Below are 27,185 nucleotides of genomic sequence, written 5' to 3'. Positions count from 1 at the left end.
CTGTATGGGCCCGATCATGCCATGCCTCCAAGCTAGACCCCGAGCTCAACAACGCCTGCCGGATCGTAACGGACCAGCTGAGAGCAACACAATTACCACTGGTCCATCGTGCAGCAGGAATAGCCCCACCACACATCCGGAGGGAAACTCATGCCCAAATACAAAAATACAAACAGGAAATGGACCAGAGACACCCCCTTTATGACCACAATTGCTCCAAAAGCAGGCTCAAATCAAGGAAAAGCTTCCTCACAGTAGAGAGCCTTCACCCAGACCACTCAGCATTCTTCCGCCTGGACAAATGGGTAGAATGGGACGACAGCAAACGATGCCCTCCAGCCCCCAACAGAAAAGCTCCCAGCAGGCACAGACCTCAAGAGAAAAGACTGGGTGGCGTTGAACAGAGCTAGAGCAAAGGTGGGAAACACCGCCACCAACCTTTTAAATGGAAAATCTCACCGGGCACTGAATGCCCATGCGGTCACCCCAGACAGACCATGGACCACATCCTGTCCGAATGCTCGCTGGGACCTCACTGCACCAATGCTGACCTGAGGGAATGCAACCAGACTGCCCGGGACTGGCTGACTCACTGGCGCGACAAGATATGAATGAATGAGTGATTGATAACACTAACACTGCAACTGCCATGGTTGAAAAGGGAGTTAAGAACCGGAAAGGGAAGTTAGACGAACTTTGAAAACATCAAATGGGCGGCACATCAACTTGTTTCAGAAATGATAATATAACCTACAGTTCTCTCTCTCTCTCTCTCTCTCTCTCTCTCTCTCTCTCTCTCTCTCTCTCTCTCTCTTTCTTTCTTTCTTTCTTTCTTTCTTTCTCTGTGTTATTTTAATCGTAAGTATGTGTGCGTGTGATTGTGTGCGTGCGCCACTTGCAGGTCCCATGTCGTCAGCTAGAATGTCATTGAAGCTGGCAATATTTTTGGTGTGCTATTGTTTTGTTTTAGCATGTCCCATTCGATCGATAAAACTGCAATTCGGTAATTACGAATACGAGTCTTTTATTCGGGAAACTTGTATTAATTCCCAATTCAACGAAGAGAGCTACTGATCCTAGAAACTCTATTTACGGGGCCGTTCAAGACAAAGGCAATTGGAAAATCGGCATATTTCTAACCGAAGCTGCCTCTTGAGTTCCAGTGCCGTGATATATTTAAAAGACTCGTCTGGGTGATATCTAGGAGAATGAATCGATTCCAAATCAAGGCAACATGTTTTGGAGATTAATTGTCAATGTATATTTCTTTTATGGCAATGCAGGCCATGTAATTTTTCCCCAAATTAAAGTAAGGTCATCGATATTGCTTATTCCATAATTATTTTCCTGCTCAGACCTCTACTTCACAATGCTTTATTCTTTCTTCGAGCGAGTCGAATATGATCAGTCAATCATTTCACAGAGTCAATAGGCCATCCGCCCCGATTTCACTGGCTTCCCTTCCCCTCTCTCAATCTGTCTGGGTCGTGACATCTATGTCCTTTTCCTTTCATGTTTGTATCGCTATTCCTCTCCAGTGATTTGTCCCGTTTCATGGCTTTCGATGCATCAAACTTACTATATATTTAGACTTTAACTAATCTATTAAAATGTTGGTTCAAAGCCAATTCTTGATAACACTTTTTCGTTTATAAAATTTTAGGGTATATTTTATTTTATTTTTTTCCAAGAAAATCTTACCCAAAAAAATTGCATTTCTTAATTTTGCAAGGCAATGACCTCTGCCCAAAATCAAAATACGTGTCAAACACACCCGTACCGGTCCTTCTTTTTCATTTATCAGGATCTCATTTGCAAAGTTTGAGTGTAATACTCAATGCGTGAAATCTAGCACAGACTTCTTATAATACACTTATCGTTACGTTATTGTGAACTCCTTCTCTATAAGACTTTAATACACTCTTACGTTTGACGTACCTTGCTCTCTGGTTCTCTCTCTCTCTCTCTCTCTCTCCCTCCAGAAAATCGGACCCCTGGGGCCAAAATTGCCTCTCCCGTACCGCTCAGTTTTAGTGTCAAGTCGTAATTCGGTGGAGACTGATTAAGGTTCAGTTATGGACTATATCATAGATTATTTTGAATAGAACCAGTGCATTCAGAATATGGAATAATAATATCATTAAATATTCGAAAGGCAATAGTCGTTAAACAAAGTAATAGAATAATTACAATAGAAGGGTATCTTGAAAGTGAAAACAATACAAATGATTACTATAATATCTACCTGAAATCGTGTTTATTTATGTATAGAATGGTGTATAAATGATCAAAATTTTGTAGAATTTAATAAGAAATAATGGCAAAGGACATCTTGCAAGTCCATAACGGAACGTTTTAATCAGAAGAGAGACAATGCCAACAACCAACGGACTTAACTCTATGATAATTGCAGTACAAAAACTAATGACGTCATTGTTCATTGATATTTCAACACTCCCCCTGAATTTGTACAACTAAAAACAACTATACTTTATAAACTAAAGCATCTCATCGTAAATTTCAATTCACGATCAACTTGTATCAAATTCACAATAACAATGCCCATGATCATTTGCATTAGTATAATGAACACTCAAACTTTATAATAGTTTTCCTCCCCCAGAGTTAAATTTTAAAAAACGGCAAATATCAATTTGCTATATAAAAATGTAACAAAATCAACAATCTACACCCAGTAGAGTTATCAATTTTACATTTTAAAAGTACGTAACCAATAAACAAGCTATACAGTAAAGTAGAAGCTCCTAAACTTCAACTTGTCAAATTTAGTTCAAATAGGTTTTCATATCCCCATCAATGATCTTAGTTTCACAAACTGGTCTTTTGGTAAAGCTTTTGTGAGAATGTCTGCTAACATTTCCTGTGTTTTACAATATTGTAACACAATATCACCCTGGGCAATCTTATCCTGAACATAATGATACTTAATATCAATGTGTTTGGATCTCTTTGACCCTTGACCATTAGCAATACAAATTGTACTTTGATTGTCCTCATAAATAACCATTGTTGGTTCATTAACAGTAACAGTACTGATCTGAGTCATCAAAGAGTTCAACCATGTTGCTTCCTGAGTCGCTGATGCCAAAGCAATGTACTCAGCTTCAGCAGTTGAGAGTGCAACACAATTTTGTTTCCTACTCCCCCATTGAACAGCCCCTTCTGAATTAAGAAAAATGAACCCAGAAGTAGATTTTCTATCAGAAGTATCACCTGCCCAGTCAGCATCAGAGTAACCAACACAAGCAACAACATCATCTGAGTTAACATTATTCGCAGAGTACACTAGGCCAAAATTTGTTATGCCCCTTAGATATCTAAACATTCTTTTTAATTCCACCCAGTGTTCCTTACATGGGTCTGAGGAGAACCTAGCAACCAACCCTACAGCATATGTTATGTCTGGCCTTGTTCTATTGCTTAAGTGTAAGAGACTGCAGACACTGCAGACTTGTAATTTTGAGGATCAACTCTTTCACTGTTTTCATTTCCAGGAGTAAGCTTTTGGCTGTTGCAAACCGGTGTATCAGTCGGTGAGCAATTTCCCATGCCAAATTGGGTAAGTATTTGTTTGGTGTAGGATTCTTGTCCCATCCAAATGCTCCCATTCTCTTGTCTTTTAAATTCAACACCAAGAAAGTAATCCAGTTCACCAAGATCTTTCATTTCAAACTTGTTGGAAAGGTCACTTTTGACTTGAACAAGTTCTTCTGCATCTTTGGTTATAAGGATCAGATCATCAACGTAAAGGCAAATAACGAATTTATCACCCTTTGTTTTCCCTCGTACATAGACACATGGATCCACAGCTTTCTGAAATCCCATTTTCTTTAAACACGTGTCTAGTTTTTCATTCCAGCACTTTGGAGATTGTTTGAGTCCATAAAGACTTTTCTTTAAACAACAAACAAGATCCTCTCCCATTCCAAGTTCAGTATAACCCTCAGGTTGTTTCATATATATATCTTCTTCAAGTTGATTTAAGAATGCTGCAGTAACATCCATTTGATGAATATTCATTTTCTCCTTGACAGCTTGAGATATGATTGCCCTGACTGACTCAAACCTTGCAACTGGAGCATAAACGTCATCACAATCTTCTCCATACACTTGACTATAACCTTGTGCCACAAGTCTAGCCTTATATCTTTGAACAGTGCCATCAGGGTTCAGTTTCCTTTTAAAAACCCATCTACAACCTATGGCCTTTCTTCCCTCTGGAAGCTTAGCAAGTTTCCATACACCGTTTTTAAGAAGGGAATTGTACTCATTATCAGCTGCCTCTTTCCAAAGCTTACCATCATGCCTTTGCAGTGCTTCAGATAGAGTTGTAGGCTCAGCATCATAGCTGCTGCTACTACTACTAGTGTACATCCATTCTCCATATCTCTCAACTGGTTTTGTAGCTCTTGTACTCCTTCTTATTTGTGCTTCAGTTTCATGAACATTACCCTCTAGGTTTCTTGTTTCATGATCATTTTCAGTCTCAGACTCTAAATTTAGATCAAGAATTGGACACTGAAATTCATTTTCCTGAGCTGCATCTTCCTTACTTGGCAGACCTTCAAATCTCCATTCTGTGAAAATAACATCTCTACTTAGAATAATTCTTCTCTTCTCAGTATCATAAAGCCTATAGCCTTTTGATGTTTGACCGTACCCCATAAAAATGCACTTTCTAGATTTTGGATCTAACTTCTTTCTTTCATCCTTTGGGATATGCATGTAGGCAGTGCACCCAAAACTTTTCAGATATGAAACATTTGTCTTTTTGCCTGTATAAAGCTCCCTGGGAGTCTTATCACCTAACTGTCTTGAAGGACTCAAGTTGTGAACATACACAGCTGTATTTAACGCCTCAGCCCAGAACCTTTGGGGTAACCTGGATTGAACCAACATGGTTCGGACCTTCTCAATCAAAACTCTGTTTAATCTTTCAGCAACTCCGTTCTGTTCATGAGTTTTAGGAACGGTGTACTCATGTCTAATTCCACATTCTAACAAGAACGCTTTAAATTCATTAGACTTATATTCCCCGCCATTATCTGACCGCAAGATTTTGATTGATTTCCCAGTAACTTTTTCAACCATGGTTTTGAACTCTTTGAACACACTCAAGACTTGGTCTTTAGTTTGTATAGCATAAACCCAGCAATGTCTTGTGCAGTCATCAATGAATGTTACAAAATATTTATTGTTTCCCAATGAGTTTGGTAAAGGGCCGCACAAATCACTGTGAATCAATCCCAACACATCATTGAGACATTGGTTTTCAGAGTGAGTAGGAAAGGGAGACCTGTGTTGCTTTCCCTTGGTACAAAATTCACAAAATTTTATTTTCTTTTTGTGATCAAAATCAAACTTTGATACCATCTTCTTTTGTGACAGTTTACACAAATTATCAACTCCAAGATGACCAAATCTGCAATGCCACAAGTCTTCCTTTGATGCACTCTGACCACCATCATCAAGAGAAACATATTCATGTTTACTTTCAACACTCAAAACAGAATTATAGTCGGTGTTTGGCCTGATTTTACTAGACATACATTTTACAATAAACTGATTGTCTTCTTGATCATAATTTGCATAAGCAAGAGTTCTTTTTTCATTCATGATTTTTCCTGAAACTTGGGAGAAAATTACACTTCCCCCATGTTTCAGGATTTTGGCTACACTTATCAAATTATGAGCAAGTTCAGGTACACAAATCACATCATTTAAGATGCACTTTTCACCCTCTAAATCCAGGTAAACTTTACCAATTCCAACTGAATTAATTTTGTGTCCATATCCTAAAGTAACAACTAAATTGTCAGTTCTTTGGAATTCATGAAAAATCGTTATGTCATTACACATGTAATCCACTTATTATCTAGTGTTTCACAGAGTTCGCCGGATGAACATTGTTCTTCCACAAGTAAAGATGATGGCTTTGAATTCGACGAAATCTTCTTGTTGTGTTGTCTTAACAACGGGCAAGAGTTCTTATAATGTCCGTCTTTATGACAGTGATAACACTTTCCTTTTAAAACTGTTTTTACTCCTCTGCCAGCGCTCTTCACTTTCATAACCTCTTCAGGCTGATGGACCATTCTGTCCATGGAACACAGAGTTACATCTGCTAGCAGTCTTTCTGTAACTTGTTCGAAAGAGGGTGCCTTATCCGCAACACCAAAAGCTGTTACCAGTATGTCATATTGCTTCGGAAGGCTGGATAAAAGTAAACATACTTTTTCTTCATCGTCGACTTTACATCCCAGAAGCAATAACGATTGAAATGTTTCAGTCATTTCTTTTATATGGCCGTTCACGTCATTGTTTGTTAACCTCATGTTATAAAGTCGCTTCTTTAGTGACAACTTGTTTAGCCAACTATCCTTTTGAAATTGTCTTTCGAGTGTTTGCCAGACCTCTTTGGCTGATTCTGGCTCTGTCCCGATCAGATACAGCAAACCCGGATCGACGCCCAACACGATGGTAGCCAGCGCCTTTTGTGTTTTCTTCATGTCTCTGCACTCTCCCGTCACGCACTCTAATAAGTCTTGGTGAATCAGGTACATTTTCATTTGCATCTTCCAGCAACTGTAATTTAAATGCCCTTTCAACAGAGGGACGTGCAATACTCCTCTTGATGCCATTTTTCTACGAAGCCGTTATATCTCACTATCCCTACCACAACCTTTTGTAGTTGTTATTAGCTGATTAGCACTAGTACACCGAATAGAGAAACTTACATTACTTTCCACTTTCAATGTTCAAAATCGAAAATGGTTAAGCCTATCTGGGCCCATAACCTGTAGAATTTAATAAGAAATAATGGCAAAGGACATCTTGCAAGTCCATAACGGAACGTTTTAATCAGAAGAGAGACAATGCCAACAACCAACGGACTTAACTCTATGATAATTGCAGTACAAAAACTAATGACGTCATTGTTCATTGATATTTCAACAAATTTAACCTTTAATGTGGACAACAATTTATTTCTTCAAAAGCATCCAGAGGAGTACGATGACTGTTCATATTTATTGTCCATTCATTGTGTTTGATTCGAACGTTTACCATGAGGATTTCGAAGTGATTGAGAATACAAGATGTTTCATTACAATCTGACCAAGATAGTAGATTTTACAGTGGTTAATACTCTCTTAAAGTTGTCTTTCGGAAATCACCCTACATTAAGACGCGTATCTATCTTTATATATGAGGATTTCTAACATCCCAACTAATTATATAGTTTATTTGACATACCTAGGAAATCCTTCGGGCATCTCTATGACCTTGAAGTGTTGTAAGCTTCTTAAAATCTTATAACACTTGAAACACTAATTACGCACATCCCGAAAATCATTCCTTGTGAAATATATAATTGTTTAGAGTTCTATCCATTGCCTATTAAAAAAAAAAAAAAAACAATATTACGGTACTTCAGTGAATTCAACATCTATACTTGCAGATTTTCAATGCTGTAGCGGATTAGCGATTTATTTATCACATACCTCTGGTTATTCAAGCTACGGATTTAAAAGATTTTAGATTGGATTATACGATGTCATGATGTGATTTTCTTTTTACAATAGCCGATCTATGTCTAATCCTTTTTTTTTTGTTTTGTTTTAGAATAACACCAACGCCGATGAAGAGAAATAACCGTAATACCAATAATTCCAAACACGGGAAGTTAAAAGCAATAATGGTGGACAATTTGTGAAATTTCCCCTTCTACTTTTTCATCAAAAAACGGAAAATGAGCTATCTTGAGGCAAATAGTAGAAAGTGAATCGAAAAATAAGTAAAATCAAAGCCAGAAAGATTTCAACAATATGTAATTTTGACTCGAATTTTACTAAATACACGTAGACATAAATACATGGATAAATAAAGGAATAAAAAACATTCTCAGCGCGGAGTGGATATCAATTTGTTATTTGTTTGATCCAAACAATGGCTGCCGGGTTGTGTTCAGTGTTGAAAAGTATCCGTGGCTCTATGGACTCGGAGTCCGACTCGGACAACGAGCATGATGTCACCGATGACGTGGACCCGCCTTCCTGGCATGGGTCTATGCAACATCTTACCAGGTAATTTATTTTTTATCCCTGTGTGATATCCCTGCCAAATTATGCAAATCCTCAGTAATGATACATATGATGATGGTGATGATGATGATGATGATGATGATGATGATGATGATGATGATGATGATGATGGTAGTAGTAGTGGTGACAGTGGGGGTGATGGTGATGAGATGTCGAGAGGCCATGCATTTATCAAATAGGCAAACATTGTAACAGAATAATGAAAAAGGATGGAAGATAATAATCCTTTAATGGCGGGGGACGATTTGACAGTAACTCGTACCTGAAGTCAGATCCTACCATTTAGATAGCAAGGTCAGTAACTGTGCTGTGTTTCGGAGTTGTTAAAAACTTTTGATGATAACGGTTTGGTTCGAACCATAAAAATGATAATATTGTTCAAAATGAATTTGGATTTCTTAAATGGTTAAGATAATATTGTATTTGTTTATGCGGCGAGTCTGCACTTTGTCTTTTCTTGAAAAAAAGTCAAGCGACTTTGACAGTTGTCTGCAGTCAGATTAATGTCAGTGAGTGATAGGAAATTTGTGCCGAGGCATTGCGTCTCTACGTCCACTTTAACTAAATTATAAACACTCAACTTTAGTGTAAATTAAGATCTGAAAAAGTGTGTATGAAACAGTGCCAGGCAAAGCATAAAGAAAAACACAAGAAAAAAACCGCGAGGAAGGCTGATTTTCTGGGGAATGTTTTTTTTCTTTTCTTGTGGGTTTCTTTCTTGCTTTGACTGGCACTGTTTCATACACACTTTTTTCATTTATTTATCTTACACCAGTGCCTGCTTCTTAATCTTTCACTTTGTAGATTAATACAACGCCCAAGACAACCACGGATATTCTGTTGCTGGTTCAAAACGGTCGTCCAAAAGACCATTTTCACTGTTTGTTTTTGTTTTTAAGTGTTTCACAGCGCTTGCAACACATTTAGGTTATATCAGCGCCAGTAAAAAGGAAGAAAATGGGATAGTAAAAAGTTATAGAATTACAATTAAAGCAGCCAAGAGAAAGTAAGGCAAAGGGGAACTGGGAACAAATAGGGATCAGATGTAGATTCCAAGAGCATACCACCAATGTACTTAGTTTGAGATCACCTATAAGTCTCTTCCAGACACAAACACAAAATCCAACAAAGAGGAATACACTCAAATGCCTACATTATACATTAAAAATAACAAATATAATAATACATAACAGAGAGATGATTAACAAGAACAAAAATATCATCTCCAAAAACAATAACTATGCATTTGACTGTTTCCCTCCCAGCCAGGACTCCGGCCAGGGCCAGGACAAAACCAAGTAATCTCATTTTAAGACAAAGACATAAAGTATGTTGGAAAACATATATAAGGGGACAGAAGACGCAGTATGGGAGGTCAGGAACCCCACCCAGCATTTTCACTTTAAGCTGCTAGTTAAGCATACAAGAACCAAGTATGCTCTTTTTTAAAGCGTGAGAAACGTCCTCCATACTGATGAATACGCAAAGGAATTCAGCACTGACACAAGACACAAAAATGCTTGGGGGGTGTTATAGATCAAGGAAACGTGATTTAAAAAATCAAGTCCTTACTGGGAATAAATAATAAATAGTGAAGCGGATTGAGTAAGGTGGAAGAACCATGTGAAAATGCTTTACAATGTTTATTTATTATCTAGTTTGGCTTTTATTTTTTAATATTCCAGTACAAGCGAGAGTGAAGCAGGAAACTGCTCATCAGAAATCTTCCTCTGTGATCACTGTGGACGTTCGTCCAACAAGGGGGATAACAACAGCAGCAATAACAGCAACCACAGTCGAACTTCCGGCCGGCCCCCGTGTCCTTCCGGCCGAAAGCGAGGCGTACGCCCCAAGAAACGTGCTCATTTTGCAGTGGATACGGATAATTCTTCGGATAACGCAGATAAAATGTCAGACAGCCACGAAAGTTCTCCGTGCAGCGCCACCTTCAAACCCATTTCTGGTAATGGTGATTCTACTCTCTCTCTCTCTCTCTCTCTCTCTCTCTCTCTCTCTCTCTCGCTCTCTCTCTCTCTCCCCCCCCCCCCTCTCTCTCTCTCTCTCTTTCTCTCTCTTTCTCTCTTTCTCTCTCGCTCACTCTCTCTTTCTCTCTCGCTCACTCTCTCTTTCTCTCTCTCTCTCTCTCTCTCTCTCTCTCTTTCTCTCTCTTTCTCTCTTTCTCTTTCTCTCTCTTTCTCTCTCTCTCTCTCTCTCTCTCTCTCTCTCTCTCTCTCTCTCTACTCTTCTCTCTTCTCTTTCTCGTTTTTCTTTCTTTCTCTTCTTCTTCTTCTTCTTCTTTCTTCTTCTTCTTCTTCTTCTTCTTCTTCTTCTTCTTCTTCTTCTTCTTCTTCTTCTTCTTTCTTCTTCTTTCTTCTTCTTCTTCTTCTTCTTTCTTCTTCTTCTTCTCTTCTTCTTCTTTCTTCTTCTCTTCTTCTTCTTCTTCTTCTTCTTCTTCTTCTTCTTCTTCTTCTTCTTCTTCTTCTTCTTATCTTCTTCTTCTTCTTCTTCTTCTTCTTCTTCTTCTTCTTCTTCTTCTCTTTTATCTCTTTCTATCTTAAGAATTTACCACAAGTTAGGGTTTTTATGGTTAGTCTACATTAATGTTTCTGAATCTTTTCATGGGCGTGAATATGTAACCTATCGTTACTCAAAATAGTATGTTTGAATGAAACTGGTGCTTAAAATTGAATTCGAGCTTATCATTATCTATATATATTTTGAAGAGGGTGAATTCTGTTTCTTAAACATTAAAAAAGAAATTGATTTTCGTGCCCTGTCTGAATATACTGACTGGAAACTCGATTTTCTTCGTCTAATTCACTCAGGGACAGTACCAGATTGCCGTCGTGGGTTATATATATATATATATATATATATATATATATATATATATATATATATATATATATATATATATATATATATATATAATGCAAATTTTCACTCACATTTTTGTGGCCGAGACGACTCGTTTCTGTGTTTTTTACACTTCTTCAGTCGGCGCAATCCATTGTAATGTCCGTAGAAAAGTTATATATATATATATATATATATATATATAATATATATATATATATATATATATATATATATATATATATATATATATATATCTTTGTGTACTCCTTGTGTTGGATGTTGGCATCTTAAAACATTACTGACGTGTTTTAAGTTGTTCATTTAGTTGTTTGTTTGTTTTCCCCTAGGTTTGCTGGTTTGGTAAATTTTGTTGTTGACATGGTTCAATAACAAAGGAATCATTGTCCAGAATTGGTTTAGCTAAGGTGTATAATACTCTTATGTAATTGATTAAATCATCTCCATACATTTTGCTTGAGAGAGCCCTGAATGGAATACACTTTATCACGTACATATTTATCTTACTCTACCCATTGTGATTTGCTTCCAATATAAAAACTCTTAAAAGTTTGCTCGATTCTGTTGTGGAATTTTGTTATGATTGATGTATTTTAAAACTTGATCGCTTAATTTTTGTTGTAATTTTTAAAACTTGACCTTAATCTTGATATAAAACTCCTCTTCCATTGTCATGAAGTTTTAGGACTTTTCTCTGCAATATACATATATATATATATATATATATATATATATATATATATATATATATATATATATATATATATACATATATTACAACTTTCAGTGTTCATTTGTCAACACAAGAAAAATGATACCGTATGTAAACAATCACACCTTTGTTTCTAGATAGTTATTAGATGTTTATCAAAAATGGTATTCTATTTTTTCTAGAAAAAAGCAAAGGTACTTATACTGTTCCCTGAGATACTCCTGATCTCAACTGCATTTCGTTTGATGCTGTGTACAGTTTGAGTTTTTCTGGCAGGGACGGATATCTAATCTAATTAAAAACTCTTTAATTAACTGTTTATAAGTTTTAATCAAAATCCCGTTTTGATCATCTTTGTCAAGGGCATCAGACAAATCCATAATATGTCGAATCAGCTCAAAATGATTTTTGACATTTAAACAATTTCAAAATAATTGATGATTGTTATCAACTGAAATTCACAGCAGCATTTCGCCAAATGTTGGATTGTACTGGTATTCCTATTGGTCTAGTCTAAAATTAAATAAAAAATTGAGCTTTATATAGCCCAATATCCACTAAATATGCTCAAAGCGCTTTACAAGGGGTCCCTGGTCAACAGCAACATTTAACATGTAGGACGGGGCATTACGCTTGTTAGGCGACATTACAATTTTTCGGACAAAGACAACGCTGTTAACGGCCAGGTACTCATTTTACACCTGAGTACGGTGAGAGAATGTGAATAAAGAGCCTTTTCCAAGGACTCAACTGTGCGCCGAGCGCGAGGCTCGACCCGAGGACCTTCCGATCCGAAAGCGAGTGTCATATCACTAGACCACATAGCCGCACTTTGTAAGTAATTGATGTTAATTAGAGACTGGTCTATTTTATAGATTTCAGACTTTGACCCCCCTCTCCCCCTCCCCTTATTTTGAATGATCAAAAATGGCAGTATTTTATCAGTATCATGCCACTGGTATTATTGTACCTTGAAAAAGTGGACTTCAATAAGTGAATTTTAAAAAATCGTTTCCTTATTTTAACTTAACAGTTTTCCTGGCGTTTTATCTGGGTTGTAATTCGATGTTCATTCAGTTTAAGCAGTAATGTTAAAAGACCGCGATAATCTAGACAATCAGACTTACTAATAATATGCACTCTTTGGTTAGGTCTTCTAATATACGGTAAACAATTTTAGTCCGAAAGAAATTCAGTCTAGCTGTTAGGGCTAACCCACAACGGAGACTAACTCCGACGACCCGACACTGCCGTCTTCCGGATAAAGACGTCGGGCACGGGCAAAATACTAAGAATAAAGAGAAGAGACGTTAGACCTGCCCATACCAAGCTCGAAAGAAAAAAACCGGCAGAGGACGCCGGGTGCTTGGTATGAAGACGGCAGAGGACGGCAGTGCCGGGTCTTCGGAGTCAGTCTCCGGTGTGGGTTAGCCCTTAAAGGGTTAAACCAAAATCAAGCGACTATGTCAGATGAAAATGAAAGGGGTGGGGGTGGAGGCGGGGATGGACGGAACCAATAGCTTGTTTTCCTCCATAATGGGTTTAAAGTTAGAATGACTTTCAATCGAAATGACGAGATGGGCTAGGGGCAATAACTGTCTCTTTATCACATCAAAAGGTCATTGCTACCAGAGTGATGCCCCCTCATTTACAACTTCCTGTTTGAATGCCTCACGCAAACTTATGAGTGGCACGCACAGAAGTCTACCGTAACACTCTGTGGTGGCACGCGATCTTTTTTTCTTCATTCAATTGATAGGGAACCATACCATGTGTTATTAAGAGAGAGAGAGAGAGAGAGAGAGAGAGAGAGAGAGAGAGAGAGAGAGAGAGAGAGAGAGAGAGAGTTTATGAACTTATACTTCAGGTCAATTCTTCAAAATTATCATCCATTTTATGGTGCCCAAAACACAACACAGAAGAAAAAACACAACGCCATGATGTTACAATGATAAATAATTAGTTATTTAATTGATCGATTAATAAAAAGTCCATTGAAATAGACTAGCATTCGAGAGAGTGTCATTGTTCAAAAATACAGTTAACCGGAATATGAAATTTATTATTCTACCCATTTCTATAAATAGTAACACAAACGGTATCAAGTGTATACAATTTATGACGGGGTAATGTAAATGTTGCTGCTCGAAGAAATAAATAACAATGGGAAATTGAATGTATATTGTTCGTTCTTTAAATTTTAACCTCCCAGCTGCAACACCGTGTATTGTTCGTTCTTTAAATGAAGCTTACATTCAATTTCACATTGTTATTTACAATATATGACGTGAAACTGTTTTGTCTCTGTACGGCATTGTGGGTTTTGTGGCATGACACTCGCTTTCGGATCGGAAGATACTGGGTTCGAGCTTCGCTCGACGCTTAGTTGAGTCCTTTGAAAATGCTCTTTACTCACATTCTCTCACCGTACTCAGGTGTGAAATGAATACATAGCCGTTAACAGTGTTGTCTCTGTCTGAAAAAAATGTAATATCGCCTAACAGGCGTCATTTCTCGTCTTACATTTTAAATGTTGCTGTTGACCTTAGATCCCTTACAAAGCGCTTTCAGTACGTTTAAAGGATATTGCAATATATAAAAAATGCTTAATTTAATTTAATAAAATGACACACTGTAGTACGATGATATGGTGACGAGTTTATTTTCATTTAGTCACACACACACACACACACACACACACACACAGAGAGAGAGAGAGAGAGAGAGGGGGGGGGGGGGAGAGAGAGAGAGAGAAAATGAGAAGGAAAGGAGGTGATAGGAGAGAGAGATATAGACAGGGGGGGTGAGAATAATAGAGAAAATGAAAGAATAGATGATAGATAGATAGAAGATAGATAGATAGATAGATAGATAGATAGATAGATAGATAGATAGATAGATAGATATATAGATAGATAGATAGATAGATAAATAGATAGATAGATGGATGGATTTAGCGCCTTACCCCATGGATCAATTATTTCTGTTTTTAATCTAAATGACCAATTTTATGCAGGTGACAATCAAATGTTTAAGTCAGAAACCTACGACCATTTACATCTCTTACTTAATGTTTCCAATCTTACTTTGCTAAATTGAAAACTTGGAACTGGACCCAATACTGACATCAAATTTAAAAGGATGATCAGATACTTTGACATTGTTAACCACAGAACATGCTGTCGAGGATTCGTTGAGTAAGATTCGAACCATTTTAGCGCCAATCCTTACTTACTTACTTACTTACTTACTTACTTACTTACTTACTTACGCGGCCCCTTGGAGCGCCCAACATGAGCCACAAGTCTTCGCCATTCTGTCCTGTCCTCCATAAGCGCACGCAGCTCCCGGGTGTTGCCCATTCCTATGTCATCTAGCAGACAGTCAAATGTTTTATTCTGCCTGCCTCTGCTTCTGGTTCTCTCAGGTGGTTCTCATCCATTGATACCAAAAATACGTTTGAGTTGGTTATACAAAAAGATAAATAGATAGATTGATAGATAGACAACCTAATTATAATCATCTTTTTAAGTTTCAACAATAAAAAGGAATTACTTTTTGAAATATTTATATCCTTAGATATTCCCAATTCACATTTATTATGAGTGACCGTTATTTGCGCGGCTTTGTAGTCTTGTGGTATTATAACTCGCCCTATGACCACTGGATTCCTGGTTCGAGTCTCATTGTGGTCCTTCGAAAAGACACTTCATTCTCAGTCTCTCACCGCACTCAGGTGTAAAATGAGTTTCTGGCCGGTAACAGCTTTGTCTATTCCATAAAAAGTTGTGAGATGCTCGGGACCCTTGTGAAGCACAAAGCTTAAGCGCTATATTGCGCTAGATGACAACTCAAGCTCAAGTTGTATATTGGTTACTACGCAGAACTGAAAAATTGGAGAGCAGGCACTGATGGAAGATAAAAATCTGAATTTATTTTCCTAAAAATTGAGCATTTATGTAGCGCAATATCCACTAAACCTGCCCAAAGCGCTTTACAAGGGGTACCTGGCCAACAGCAACATTTAACATTTATTTAGGACGGGGCATGACGCCTGTTAGGCGATATTACAAATTTTTTTTCGGACAGAGACCACGCTGTTAACGGCTAAGTACTCATTTTGCACCTGAGTACGGTGAGAGAATGTGAGTAAAGAGCCTTCTATGCGCGAGCGAGGCTCGAATTCAGAACCTTCTCCAAGGACTCAACTATGCGCCGAGCGAGACTCGAACTCAGGACCTTCCGATCCGAAACCGAGTGCCATACAACGAGACCACATAGCCGCACGTGTGTAAAATAATTCCAGACAGAGCAGAGAAAAAAATACAAGAAAAACAAATCATTCCGAAAATATCAGCCTTCCATTGACTGAGTTTCGAATTTCAGGTCTCCTAAATTGCCTACTCGATAAATATGAGGTTTGGATCCTCTGTAAAGGAATGATGGTTTTATCGGATGATTCGTTTCTCTCTGCTCAGTACATACATCTTCAGTCTTTTTTTGGAAATAGAAATTTGAATAAAAATACTTTCATAAAGTTCATTTTTATATTCCAACATGCTCAATGCGCTTCAAATATGCATAAGTTACTACCGTACTAGGCCAGAGAGAATAGGGTATCCAATCTATGCAGTACCAGCCACCGGATAGGCGCTTTTATTGTACTTACCATCAATTTCGCAATATTATCTTCACGCCAATTTTGTATAAATTGTCTTACCAAGGCCGGACCGTTGGTACGTTGACCTCATTGCCACCATCCTGGAACTGCCCACGCTAAATATCGCTTGATAATGACCGATAAAGGAATGTTTACACGGCCCAATTTGGACACAGGACGGACCTACTTTGAGAAGTCGGTCGGTCATCAAATTCTTCAACTGGAAATCAAACCCAGTAAGATGATGGGACTTACAGATCAGATGTATTTATAGACTTCCGCCAACCTTATCGATTCCGGTCACGAAGTCAATTTCCGGTCTGTGAGCAAGGCACTTAAGTCCCAGGACCATTTCGTAACCACATCAGAATTTATTTAGAGCTCTGGTGATCACCCAGATTGGCATATTAATGTAAATGTTACAAAATTGGAACAAAAATTGTTCGTTCTGTGACAGAAAAATGCAGTGCACTTGGGTTAATGTCTACCTCAGATATTTTGATATCTTATTATTATTAATATTATTGATGATAATGATAATAGTAGTAGTAGTAGTAGTAGTAGTAGTAGTAGTAGTAGTAGTAGTAGTAGTAGTAGTAGGAGTAGTAGTAGTAGTAGTAGTAGTAGTAGTAGTAGTAGTAGTAGAGTAGTAGTAGTAGTAGTAGTAGTAGTAGTAGTAGTAGTAGTAGTAGTAGTAGTATAGTAGTAGTAGTAATAATAATAATAATAATAATAATAATTATGATAATCATAATCATAATAATAATAATAATAATAATAATAATAATAATAATAATAATAATAATATAATAATAATAGTAATAATAATAGTAATAATAATAATAATAATCATCATCATCATCATCATCATCATATAGTTCCATATCTGAAGCAGACGTCGGAGGTCATCTTCCGCCAAGCTGATCTATCTCTTGCCAATTCTATTAAAGCAGCGCCACCTTTCTCAGCTTCATCTGTCCAAGTTCTTATCCCTTTCAAATAAGTTATTCTTTGTCTTCCTCTTATTCTTTTTCCATTCATCTTTCCAGTCAAGGCGAGTACTTCCAAACCAGGGTGGCGGATAATGTGTCCTAAAAATTCCATTTGGCGTTTGATGATTTTTGTTAACAGTGATCTTTTTCTGTTTGCCATTTCTAAAATTTCTTCATTTCTTTTCCTTTCCACCCATGACACCCTCATCATTCTTCTGTAAAACCACATTTCCGCCGCCTCCAGTCTTTTAACCATGGTCTTGTTTATGGTCCAGCTCTCACAACCATATAGCAGCACAGACAGTACATAGCAATCCAGGACCTTGATTTTTGTTTTCATGCTAATATTCCTGTTTTTCCTAATTGTATGCAGCTGGTTGAATGCATTCTTCGCCATACCTATTCTTTTCTTTATTTCAAAATCTGATTTTCCATTGGATGTTACATTGAAGCCTAAATATTTGAAAATTCAACTTGTTGTATTGTTTGTCCTCTGCTTGTTATTACACAGGCTGGTGGGTTATTATTTTTAGATACCGTCATACATTCTGGTTTAGATATATTCAGTTCCAGTCCCATATTTTCACTACTCCTGACTACAACATCCAGTAATTCTTGTAGTTCATGTTCAGATTCTGCCAGTAGAACCGTATCATCTGCATATCTCAGATTTGTTACATTCTTTCCTCCAATACACAACCCCTTCTTATGTTCGATATCTCTTAATATCATTTCGCTATAGAGGTTGAATAAATCTGGAGACAAAACACACCCCTGCCTAACTCCTCTTCTAATAGGTGTAAAACTGCTTAGCTCGTTGTCAACACGCACTGCTGCTTCTTGTTCCCAGTACAAATTCCGTAATATTCTTAAATCTTTACCATCAATGTCCAAGGATGATAGAATTTTGAATAGTTTTTCGTGTTGTACTTTATCAAAGGCTTTTGAATAGTCGATGAAACACATATACAGATCTTTATTTACTTCAATACATCTTTCCATCAGCATTGATAATGTGAATATTCCATTTCTGGTACCCTTGTCCTCAACAAAACCAAATTGCATCCCCAATTTCAGGTCGTAGTTTATTTCTTATTCTTAGTAAAATTATCTTCAAAAGAATTTTTGTGAGGTGGCTCATTAGGCTGATAGCTCGGTGTTGTTCACAATCAACTGCCCCTGGCTTTTTTTTTTGGTAATGCTATAAAAATGGATCGTTTCATATCAGTTGGCATTTTCCCTGTGTCATACACTTGATTTAGAAGGTTTGTGATGAATTCAATCCCCCATTCACCCAGGCCAGTCAAGGCTTCAATTGTTATGGCATCAGGTCCTGCAGCTTTTCCATTTTTCATGCTTTTCATGACGTTCCTAACTTAATAATAATAATAATAATAATAATAATAATAATAATAATAATAATAATAATAATAATAATATATGATAATAATATAATAATAATAATAATAATAGATAATAATAATAATAATAATAATAATAATATAATAATAATAATAATAATAATAAATAATAATAATTGTCGTGTTGCGTAGAAAATGCTTTTCAAATGATCCCACAAAAAGAAGTCAATTGGGGGGTCAAATGGGGTGAATGAGACGCCCATTCACGGTCCGGCCATTCGTCAGTTAATCACTTGGTTGCCGGATTGAGTGCAGAGTCGCTCAAGATTCAGATTTAACATATAAAGGAGTGGCCTTGTCCCGTTCAAACCACACTGTGTTTTTTTTTTTAACTTTGAGCTTTTATATAGAGCAATATCCACTAAATGTGCTCAAAGCGCTTTACAAGGGGTCCCTGGTCAACAGCAACATTTAACATGTAGGACGGGACCTGCCGCCTGTTAGGCGATATTACAATTTTTAGGACAAAGACAACGCTGTTAACGGCCAGGTACTCATTTTACACCTGAGTACGATGAGAGAATATGAGTAAAGAGTCTTTTCTAAGGACTCAACTATGCGCCGAGCGAGGCTCGAACCGAGGACCTTCCGATCCGAAAGCGAGTGTCATACCACTAGACCATATAGCCCTCTCCCCTTCCCCTGGTTGAAGTTCCTCCCAAAGCTGGTTCAGCACAATGAGATATTGTTATTTATTTTATTATGGTTTGATGATTTCCTTGGTCATCTTAAAATAAACCACATTGAGTGGGGAGTGGCACTGTCCTGTTGAAATCACAATGTGGTCTTGTGGTATGACACTCGCTTTGGGATCGGAAGGTCCTGGGTTCGAGCCTCGCTCGGCCCATAGTTGAGTCCTTGGAAAAGGCTCTTGACTCACATTCTCTCACCATACTCAAGTGTAAAATGAGTACCTGGTCGTTAACAGCGTTGTTTCTGTCCGAAAAATTGTAATATCGCAAAAACAGGCGTCATGTCCCGTCGTAAATGTTAAGTGTTGCTGTTGGCCAGGCACCCCTTGTAAAGCGCTTTGAGCAGATTTAGTGGATATTGCTCTATATAAAAGCTCAAAGTTAAAAAAAACAACACAGTGTGGTTTGAACGGGACAAGGCCACTCCTTTATATGTTAAATCTGAATCTTGAGCGACTCTGCACTCAATCTGGCAATCAAGTGATTAACTGACGAATGGCCGGACCGTGAATGGCCGTTTCATGGATACGTTTAGTGGATATCGCCCTATATAAAAGCTCAATTATTTATCCCCCTAATTCTTTCCAAAACTGATCCCGCACAATGCTATAGCTCTTTTGTTATGGTTTCAGAATTGCCATGGTCATCTTGAAACAAAAACTGGCCAGTTTAATCGAATGCAATAGACGCTCGTGTACATACTGGGATGAATGTTTGGACAAATAGCAACAATTTTTGTGTGTGTGTTCATATTCACGAACATATGAAATGAGCCTCATCTGAAAACCAGTCATGCTTGGTCCATGCTGGATGCGTTCCATTTTCGATAACAGCCATGAGTACATTTTGACCTGCTTTCGGGTGTCGATGACAGAAAGTATATCTTTGATTCTTATAAATTATATATTTATATATAAATATATATCCACAAGGCGTCCATTCTCGAGAATGGTGATAAAATAAGAAGGAAAAAAAAAAGTATTTTCCAAGGACTTATCTTTGCGACACCAATAACAGTGGAACTTAAGCCCTCAACCCATAGGTCGCAGGGAAAGACCAAAAGACCATATAGCTGCACAAAAAATTATAACATTCAAGCCTGTATATCGCATGGGACTTTCCACTAGATCTTATTCAGACACAGGTTCCCATCCCAACTACCTGTGGGTAGGTTGTATTGGTATCGCCTGCTTTTGCAAAAATGGACAAAATAAAAAAAAATATTACTAGAACAGTACTAAAAATCCGTTTTCCATTTTTGATTTATGGTGCAATCAAAAAGCAACAAATACCTTCTCCCATTGTGTCTTTTACGACTTCACACTCTTCACTCTTCAAGTCCTCCACTTTTTATCTCGGAAAAATAAATCGAGACACCGCTTCCGGTGGTGACAGCGCACCCCTGTCAAAATGGCGGGCATTTCCATACCTCCCTAGTAATCATCTCGACCACATTGCACAAGACTGTCACCAGTTGTCGTCGTTCGGCGTGTGTTTAGTGTATTTGTCTCCCTTGGCACAGTATGGAGGCTGTCATTAAGATGTCCGACAAGGCGCTGCCTGCCGACTTCCGTTTGACGCCTTTCTTGAATGACGTTCACAGTCCTCCACACTTCACTGCTTAGAGACTTTCGTAATGAAACTAGAATTTAGTAAAAAAAAAAAAAAAAGTCACGAACATAAATAGATAGCAGATCTGTGAGGAGCATTTATTAGCAAATAAGTACCTACATGTCCATGACAGTCTAAGTTAACCTTCTTCTTCTTCTTCTTCTTCTTCTTCTTCTTCTTCTTCTTCTTCTTCTTCTTCTTCTTCTTCTTCTTCTTCGTCTTCTCCTCCTCCTCCTCCTCCTCCTCCTCTTCCTTCTCTTCTTCTTCTTCTTCTTCTTCTTCTTCTTCTTCTTCTTCTTCTTCTTCTTCTTCTTCTTCTTCTTCTTCTTCTTCTTCTTCTTCTTCTTCTTCTTCTTCTTCTTCTTCTTCTTCTTCTTCTTCTTCTTCTTCTTCTTCTTCTAATTATTATTATTATCATTATTATTATTATTATTATTATTATTATATTATTATTATTATTATTATTATTATTATTATTATTATTATTATTATTATTATTGTTATTATTATTGTTAATATTATCATAATTATTATTATCATTATTATCATAATCATTATTACATTATTATTATTATTATTATTATTATTATTATTATTATTATTATTATTATTATTATTATTATTATTATTATTATTACGAAGTGGTTATTCGCACTAGTACTGCGAATAGTGATTCCACGGCATAATCACTATTCGCAGTAGTAGAAATGCTTTCCCGTATCTGAAAATTAGTCTTTGTCCCCCCACTGATCACAACACTATAATTTCTGTTCAAAATTGTTGAATGGCTAGAAGTTGAAAGATAGTGTGTTAGTTTGAGAAGGAAATAATAGGAGGTATGAATGAAACATTTTGTGTGACTGAGAATCGAGATTTTGAACGTTTCAACTTTTCCTTCAAGTCTGAAACTTGACAAGATCGCGTTTTGTTTTGCTTTTGTTAACCCAAACCAATCCATGAAAACGTCACCGTCCCCACCTCTCCGACTTGATCATTCGTTCACATCTTGAAATCTATCAGTTTATCTGTCAGATTACTTTAATGAGAATAGTTCCGTCCCCGTTCATTGTATTATTTACAGTTAGTTAAATATATTTTATAAAATTCCAGGAATATATATATATATATATATATATATATATATATATATATATATATATATATATATATATATATATACATTATTATACATTACATTATATATTAGCTCTAACCATCATTATCGAGCACTTTCGTACCTACGAGTAAATAAATATATATATATATATATATATATATATATATATATATATATATATATATATATATCCCTCTCTCCCCCTCTATTTCACTCTCTCATAAACAAACACACACAGACACACACACACACACACACACACTCTCTCTCTCTCTCTCTCTCTCTCTCGCCGTTGCTCATGACTCATATCTCAGTGCTCCTGCAAATAATAGAAGTTACTATCAATAAACTTCCTCTACTACTACTACAGCCACCACCACATCATCATTGCTACTACTACCACAGCAACCCCCACATCATTATCAAAACAACCACCATCACCTATACACCATCATCTTCCTCCTCGTCATCATCGCTACAACCGCCACTACTACAACCACAACCATCACATCATCATCATTACTACCACTACCACAGCTACCACATCGTTATCAAAACTAAAGCAACCGCCATCACCATTACATCATCATCATTAACCTTATAGTCAACATCACTACCACTACTACATCATCACCACCACCACCAGTACATTCACAACCACCACATTAACACCACCATCACTACACAATAACAGACACATCGTCAACAAAACGCAAAATAATAAGAATAGTAATAATATTTTTAAAACAATTTTTTAAAAGTAATAGATCTAGTAAAAATAATTTTTAAAAAATTAATAATAATGAAGTTTATTTATATTTTGCGCCCAATCCTCTATACAATAAAGCTCTAGACTCGAGGGCTACTACTGCCAATACAAAATGAACCCGTATTTGCAGTACTACTACAAATAACTGAAATTAATGATATTTACTACTTGCTGTACGAATACGAACGCTATCTGCTACTATTGGCAGTACTACTACGAATAACGAATCCGAACGTTATCTACTTTTGGCAGTGCTACTGCGAATAGAGAAAATCACTATTCGCAGTATTGCTGCGAATAGAGGTGGCTTTATTATTATTATTATTATTATTATTATTATTATTATTATTATTATTATTATTATTATTATTATTATTATTATTATTATATTATTATTATTATTATTATATTATTATTATTATTATTATTATTATTATTATTATTATTATTATTATTATTATTATTATTATTATTATTATTATTATATATTATTATTATATTATTATTATATTATATTATTATTTATTATTACTGTTGGTGTTGGTGTTGTTGTTGTTGTTGTTGTTGTTATTATTATTATTATTATTATTATTATTATTATTATTATTATTATTATTATTATATTATATTATTATTATTATATTTATTATTATTGTTGGTGTTGGTGTTATTATTATATTATTATTATTATTATTATTATTATTATTATTATTATATTATATTATTATTATTATTATTTATTTTTATAATCATTTTATCATCATTATCACTATCCGTTTAATTATCATTATTATCATTTTTGGAGGAAAAAAAAGAAAAAGAAAACAATAGAAGGAAAAACCTAGAATTATAAATATATCTACTTCATTATAAGCCCAAAATTAAATTTTATTTTCTGTCCTTTCAGGTCCCTCTCAAATGGTCCTGTCAACATCAAGGAGAGGGTCTTTTAGCCCCAGGGAGATAAAGCACGCATCCACCACAGAATTCCACAACAACACCAGACCCAATTCGTCTTTCACTCGCTCTACCTCTTTGTCGACATCTCTAGACAGAGGCAGACAACCTTTCAAAGCAAGTCACGAACTTTTCAAACTCCCTCCAAGCGGATCTTCCGCTTCTTCTTCATCATCAGGAAAACCCGCCCTACCTCCACGACAAATCCAGAGAAACCATTTCAAACTGCAGAGACGGAATTCAATGTCAAACGAAGAACGGAGTAAGCTTCCCTTGCAAACAAATCCGGGAAAATCCGATATCAGACACGTACGCTCTGCATCAGCCTCGAGAGACATTGGAAACAAAAGCTGTGAAAATAAAAAAACAAACTTCGAAGCGAAATCATCACAACTTAGAGTTAGTTTCAGTCCTCCAAAATCAGACGCTGTGTCCTCGAGGGATGGCGACGGATTTTTAGAGTCATCTTCGAAAGATAGAAAAAATACACGAGAGCTGCCAAATTATGACGAAGCAGTGCAAAGAGTGAGCCTTCTTCGTTGGGCTTCTCTTCAAAAGCTACCCAGAAATTCTTCATCTAGTGCAAATATTTCGTTGTCTCCAAGCACAGACTTATCACCTACCTCGGATTTTTCACCGACAAAGAATTTCAGTAGCGGCCCTCAAACTTATTCTCCCACCCAATCTTCTCCGGTAATCAACGGAAACGTTGGAGACAGAATTAGGTGTTTTGAAGCAAAGGCTGTGAGTTTTAGTAGTGGAAGTAATATCAGCAGCTTAACCACAGAACGTCAAAGTAATTCTTGGAACCCTTCATTAAGTAATAGTATGAACAATACAAGTAATACCAATAATCGTTCTCCTTATTCTAAAGACACGTTGAATGCTGGGATTAGTCCTGAGATAAACGTGATGACCAAGACGCTTAGTGCAAGCAATAGCAGTATAAACCAAAATGAATACAATAATGAAAATGGTTCGGTATTCCGATTAAGGAGGGATGATAGCAGCACGCTTTCTGATGACGTTTTTGCACATGATGATTCCAGGGAAAATTTCGCGGATATTTCTTGGTCTCCAGTAATTTTATCTGAAGAAAAAAGTAGTCAGAAGGATGCATTCCTATCCGTGCCTCCGGTGCCCCCCAAACCCTCAGTCACCAGTAATTTCCTTTCCCCACATTTCCCCCCACCAATCCACAGTCAAAAGTCAAGACATGATCCAAACGTTTCCAGTGACACTAGGAATTCTGAAAGAAATAAAGTGGATCATAACAGCAAAAGCAAAAACAATAACCATAACAATAACAATGTCAAGAACAGAGCCTCTGGCAGTGATGATACAAGCAGTAATAGAAACAAACTCAATAGCCCCGGTGATAACAACTCCCCTTCCTTACCCAATGGAAAACGTATCGTTCTTGAGGTGTTAGTGTGACATGACACAGTAGTTCCTTCCTTACCCACTGGAAAACGTATCGTTCTTGAGGTGTTAGTGTGACATGACACAGTAGTTCCTTCCTTACCCAATGGAAAACGTACCGTTCTTGAGGTGTTAGTGTGACAGGAAAACGTATCGTTCTTGAGGTGTTGGTGTGACATGACACAGTAGGTCCTTCCTTACCCAATGGAAAACGTATCGTTCTTGAGGTGTTAGTGTGACATGACACAGTAGACCCTTCCTTACACAATGGAAAACGTATCGTTCTTGAGGTATTCGTGTGACATGACAAAGTAGACTATGTATTGCATTAGTCACGTGGCAGATAGGATGCAACATGAAACATTAGCCAAATGATGTGTAGTTCGGAGCCTGAAACACAACACTTACAACACCACTAAATACATTTTAATATTCTAACCAAAGAAGACTTTTGTTTGAGCTCAAACAATTTTTAAAGGGCTTTGTAAAGTTACAAAGAAAATCCTAATCAGACTTTAATTTATGTCTTTTTTCTCTCTTACATTCCACAAACTTGGATCAAAAAGTTTGCCTGTACCTGGAATATTACCCTGAATCACAATTGCAAAACGAATTAATACATTCATTCTAAAATGAATAAATAAAATAAAATTCCCTTTATTCATCCCACGGGGAAATTTGTCTTTAGGGTCTATTTCAAGGAAAGACTGGAATAGCCTAGGCGTCAGTCGCAGAGCAGCGCCGCAAAGTGAGCTAGGGCGAGGTGACTTGCTCAAGGCTACACAGCGCCGGGTGATTGAACACGGTACCTTTCGTGTACGAAGCAAAGACCCTATATTGTTATAAACACAAAACCCTGCTCTTTTTTATCAGTAATGTTTTGATGAAGATGAAAAGAGAGAAGATTAAATGAGAAAGGCCAGAAAATAAATCGTGACAGAGTGTACGAAATGAACGACACCCATCGCCTAGTTGAAAGAAGTCCTTACATTGTGATTGTCGTTTGAGTTCCGTCAACACCCAAAGCCCCGAGACGTTTGTATGGCAACGTTTAACAAAATCCTAGGAAATCTAGATCATTGTCCTTTTCAAATAAATTGGTGTATACTTGTGTATCTCTCTCTCTCTCTCTCTCTCTCTCTCTCTCTCTCTCTCTCTCTCTGTGTGTGTGTGTGTGTGTGTGTGTGTGTGTGAGGAGCGTAAAGGCTTCATGGTTGAAATAAAGTGCCTAGAGGAGCGAGCAGTATAATTAGTTATTTCTCACACTGTCCAGTACTACCCATTCTACATTTTCATAATGATATACCTTTGTTTGTCCCTTTTATATCATATGTATTGTCCAATTTACTCAGTTAACTGCCGTACTATTAAAAACAGCACATATTTAAAAATTTGACCAGAAAACTTGTCCTTCACATATCCATCGATTTAAATGACCCTGACCTCGGCAAAAACTCTCAAAATTGGTACTTAGCGAGTTTTTTTTTTGTTGCCAAGATGAGGGTCATTTAAATCGATCGATATTTGTAGGACGAATTTTAAGGCCAAAGTTTTAAATATGTTTATTTTTTTGTGTCAAGAGAACGGCAGTTAACTAGTTAATATTTGTAACGTTTGAGTTTGAACAAAAGTCTGATTTGATGTTGGACAAAGACCCCCAAAGTGCCAGTCAATTTGGCAACATGGGGTACCACATTTTGATTACCCGGTAATTTTGTGACAATCAAAGTATTTTTGGATTACCTACCTCAGTTGGATTCCGTTCAACGATCATTCAATGAATTAATAAAACACGATTACTGTCAATCAATAAATCAATTTATATCAATACG

At 36.8% G+C, this 27,185-nt stretch overlaps 1 protein-coding gene across 1 annotated transcript; it reads left to right on the top strand.

Annotated features, from left to right (window-relative positions):
* Window positions 1–1,999: 1,999 nt before the first annotated feature.
* On the top strand, window positions 2,000–27,185 carry LOC144967894 (uncharacterized). Its single transcript, XM_078905642.1, has 4 exons — window positions 2,000–2,067; window positions 7,645–8,105; window positions 9,809–10,086; window positions 23,882–27,185. Exons 2-4 carry the CDS (start codon window positions 7,969–7,971, stop codon window positions 25,366–25,368), a joined length of 1,902 nt encoding a protein of 633 aa, XP_078761768.1. The 5' UTR covers window positions 2,000–2,067; window positions 7,645–7,968; the 3' UTR covers window positions 25,369–27,185.

Source organism: Berghia stephanieae, chromosome 3 (genome assembly GCF_034508935.2).
Source record: "Berghia stephanieae isolate SIO BIC M18660-M18661 chromosome 3, UCSD_Bste_1.3, whole genome shotgun sequence".
NCBI classification, from domain to species: domain Eukaryota; kingdom Metazoa; phylum Mollusca; class Gastropoda; order Nudibranchia; family Aeolidiidae; genus Berghia; species Berghia stephanieae.
This window is presented reverse-complemented; position numbering and strand designations above follow the sequence as displayed.

Bases quoted from the DNA above. Each gene is read 5' to 3' on its own strand.
- LOC144967894 (XM_078905642.1), top strand. From the start codon at position 7,969: ATGGCTGCCGGGTTGTGTTCAGTGTTGAAAAGTATCCGTGGCTCTATG. The intron at 8,106-9,808 runs GTAATTTATTTT...TTAATATTCCAG, and splicing joins TCTATGCAACATCTTACCAG to TACAAGCGAGAGTGAAGCAG. The intron at 10,087-23,881 runs GTAATGGTGATT...CTGTCCTTTCAG, and splicing joins CACCTTCAAACCCATTTCTG to GTCCCTCTCAAATGGTCCTG.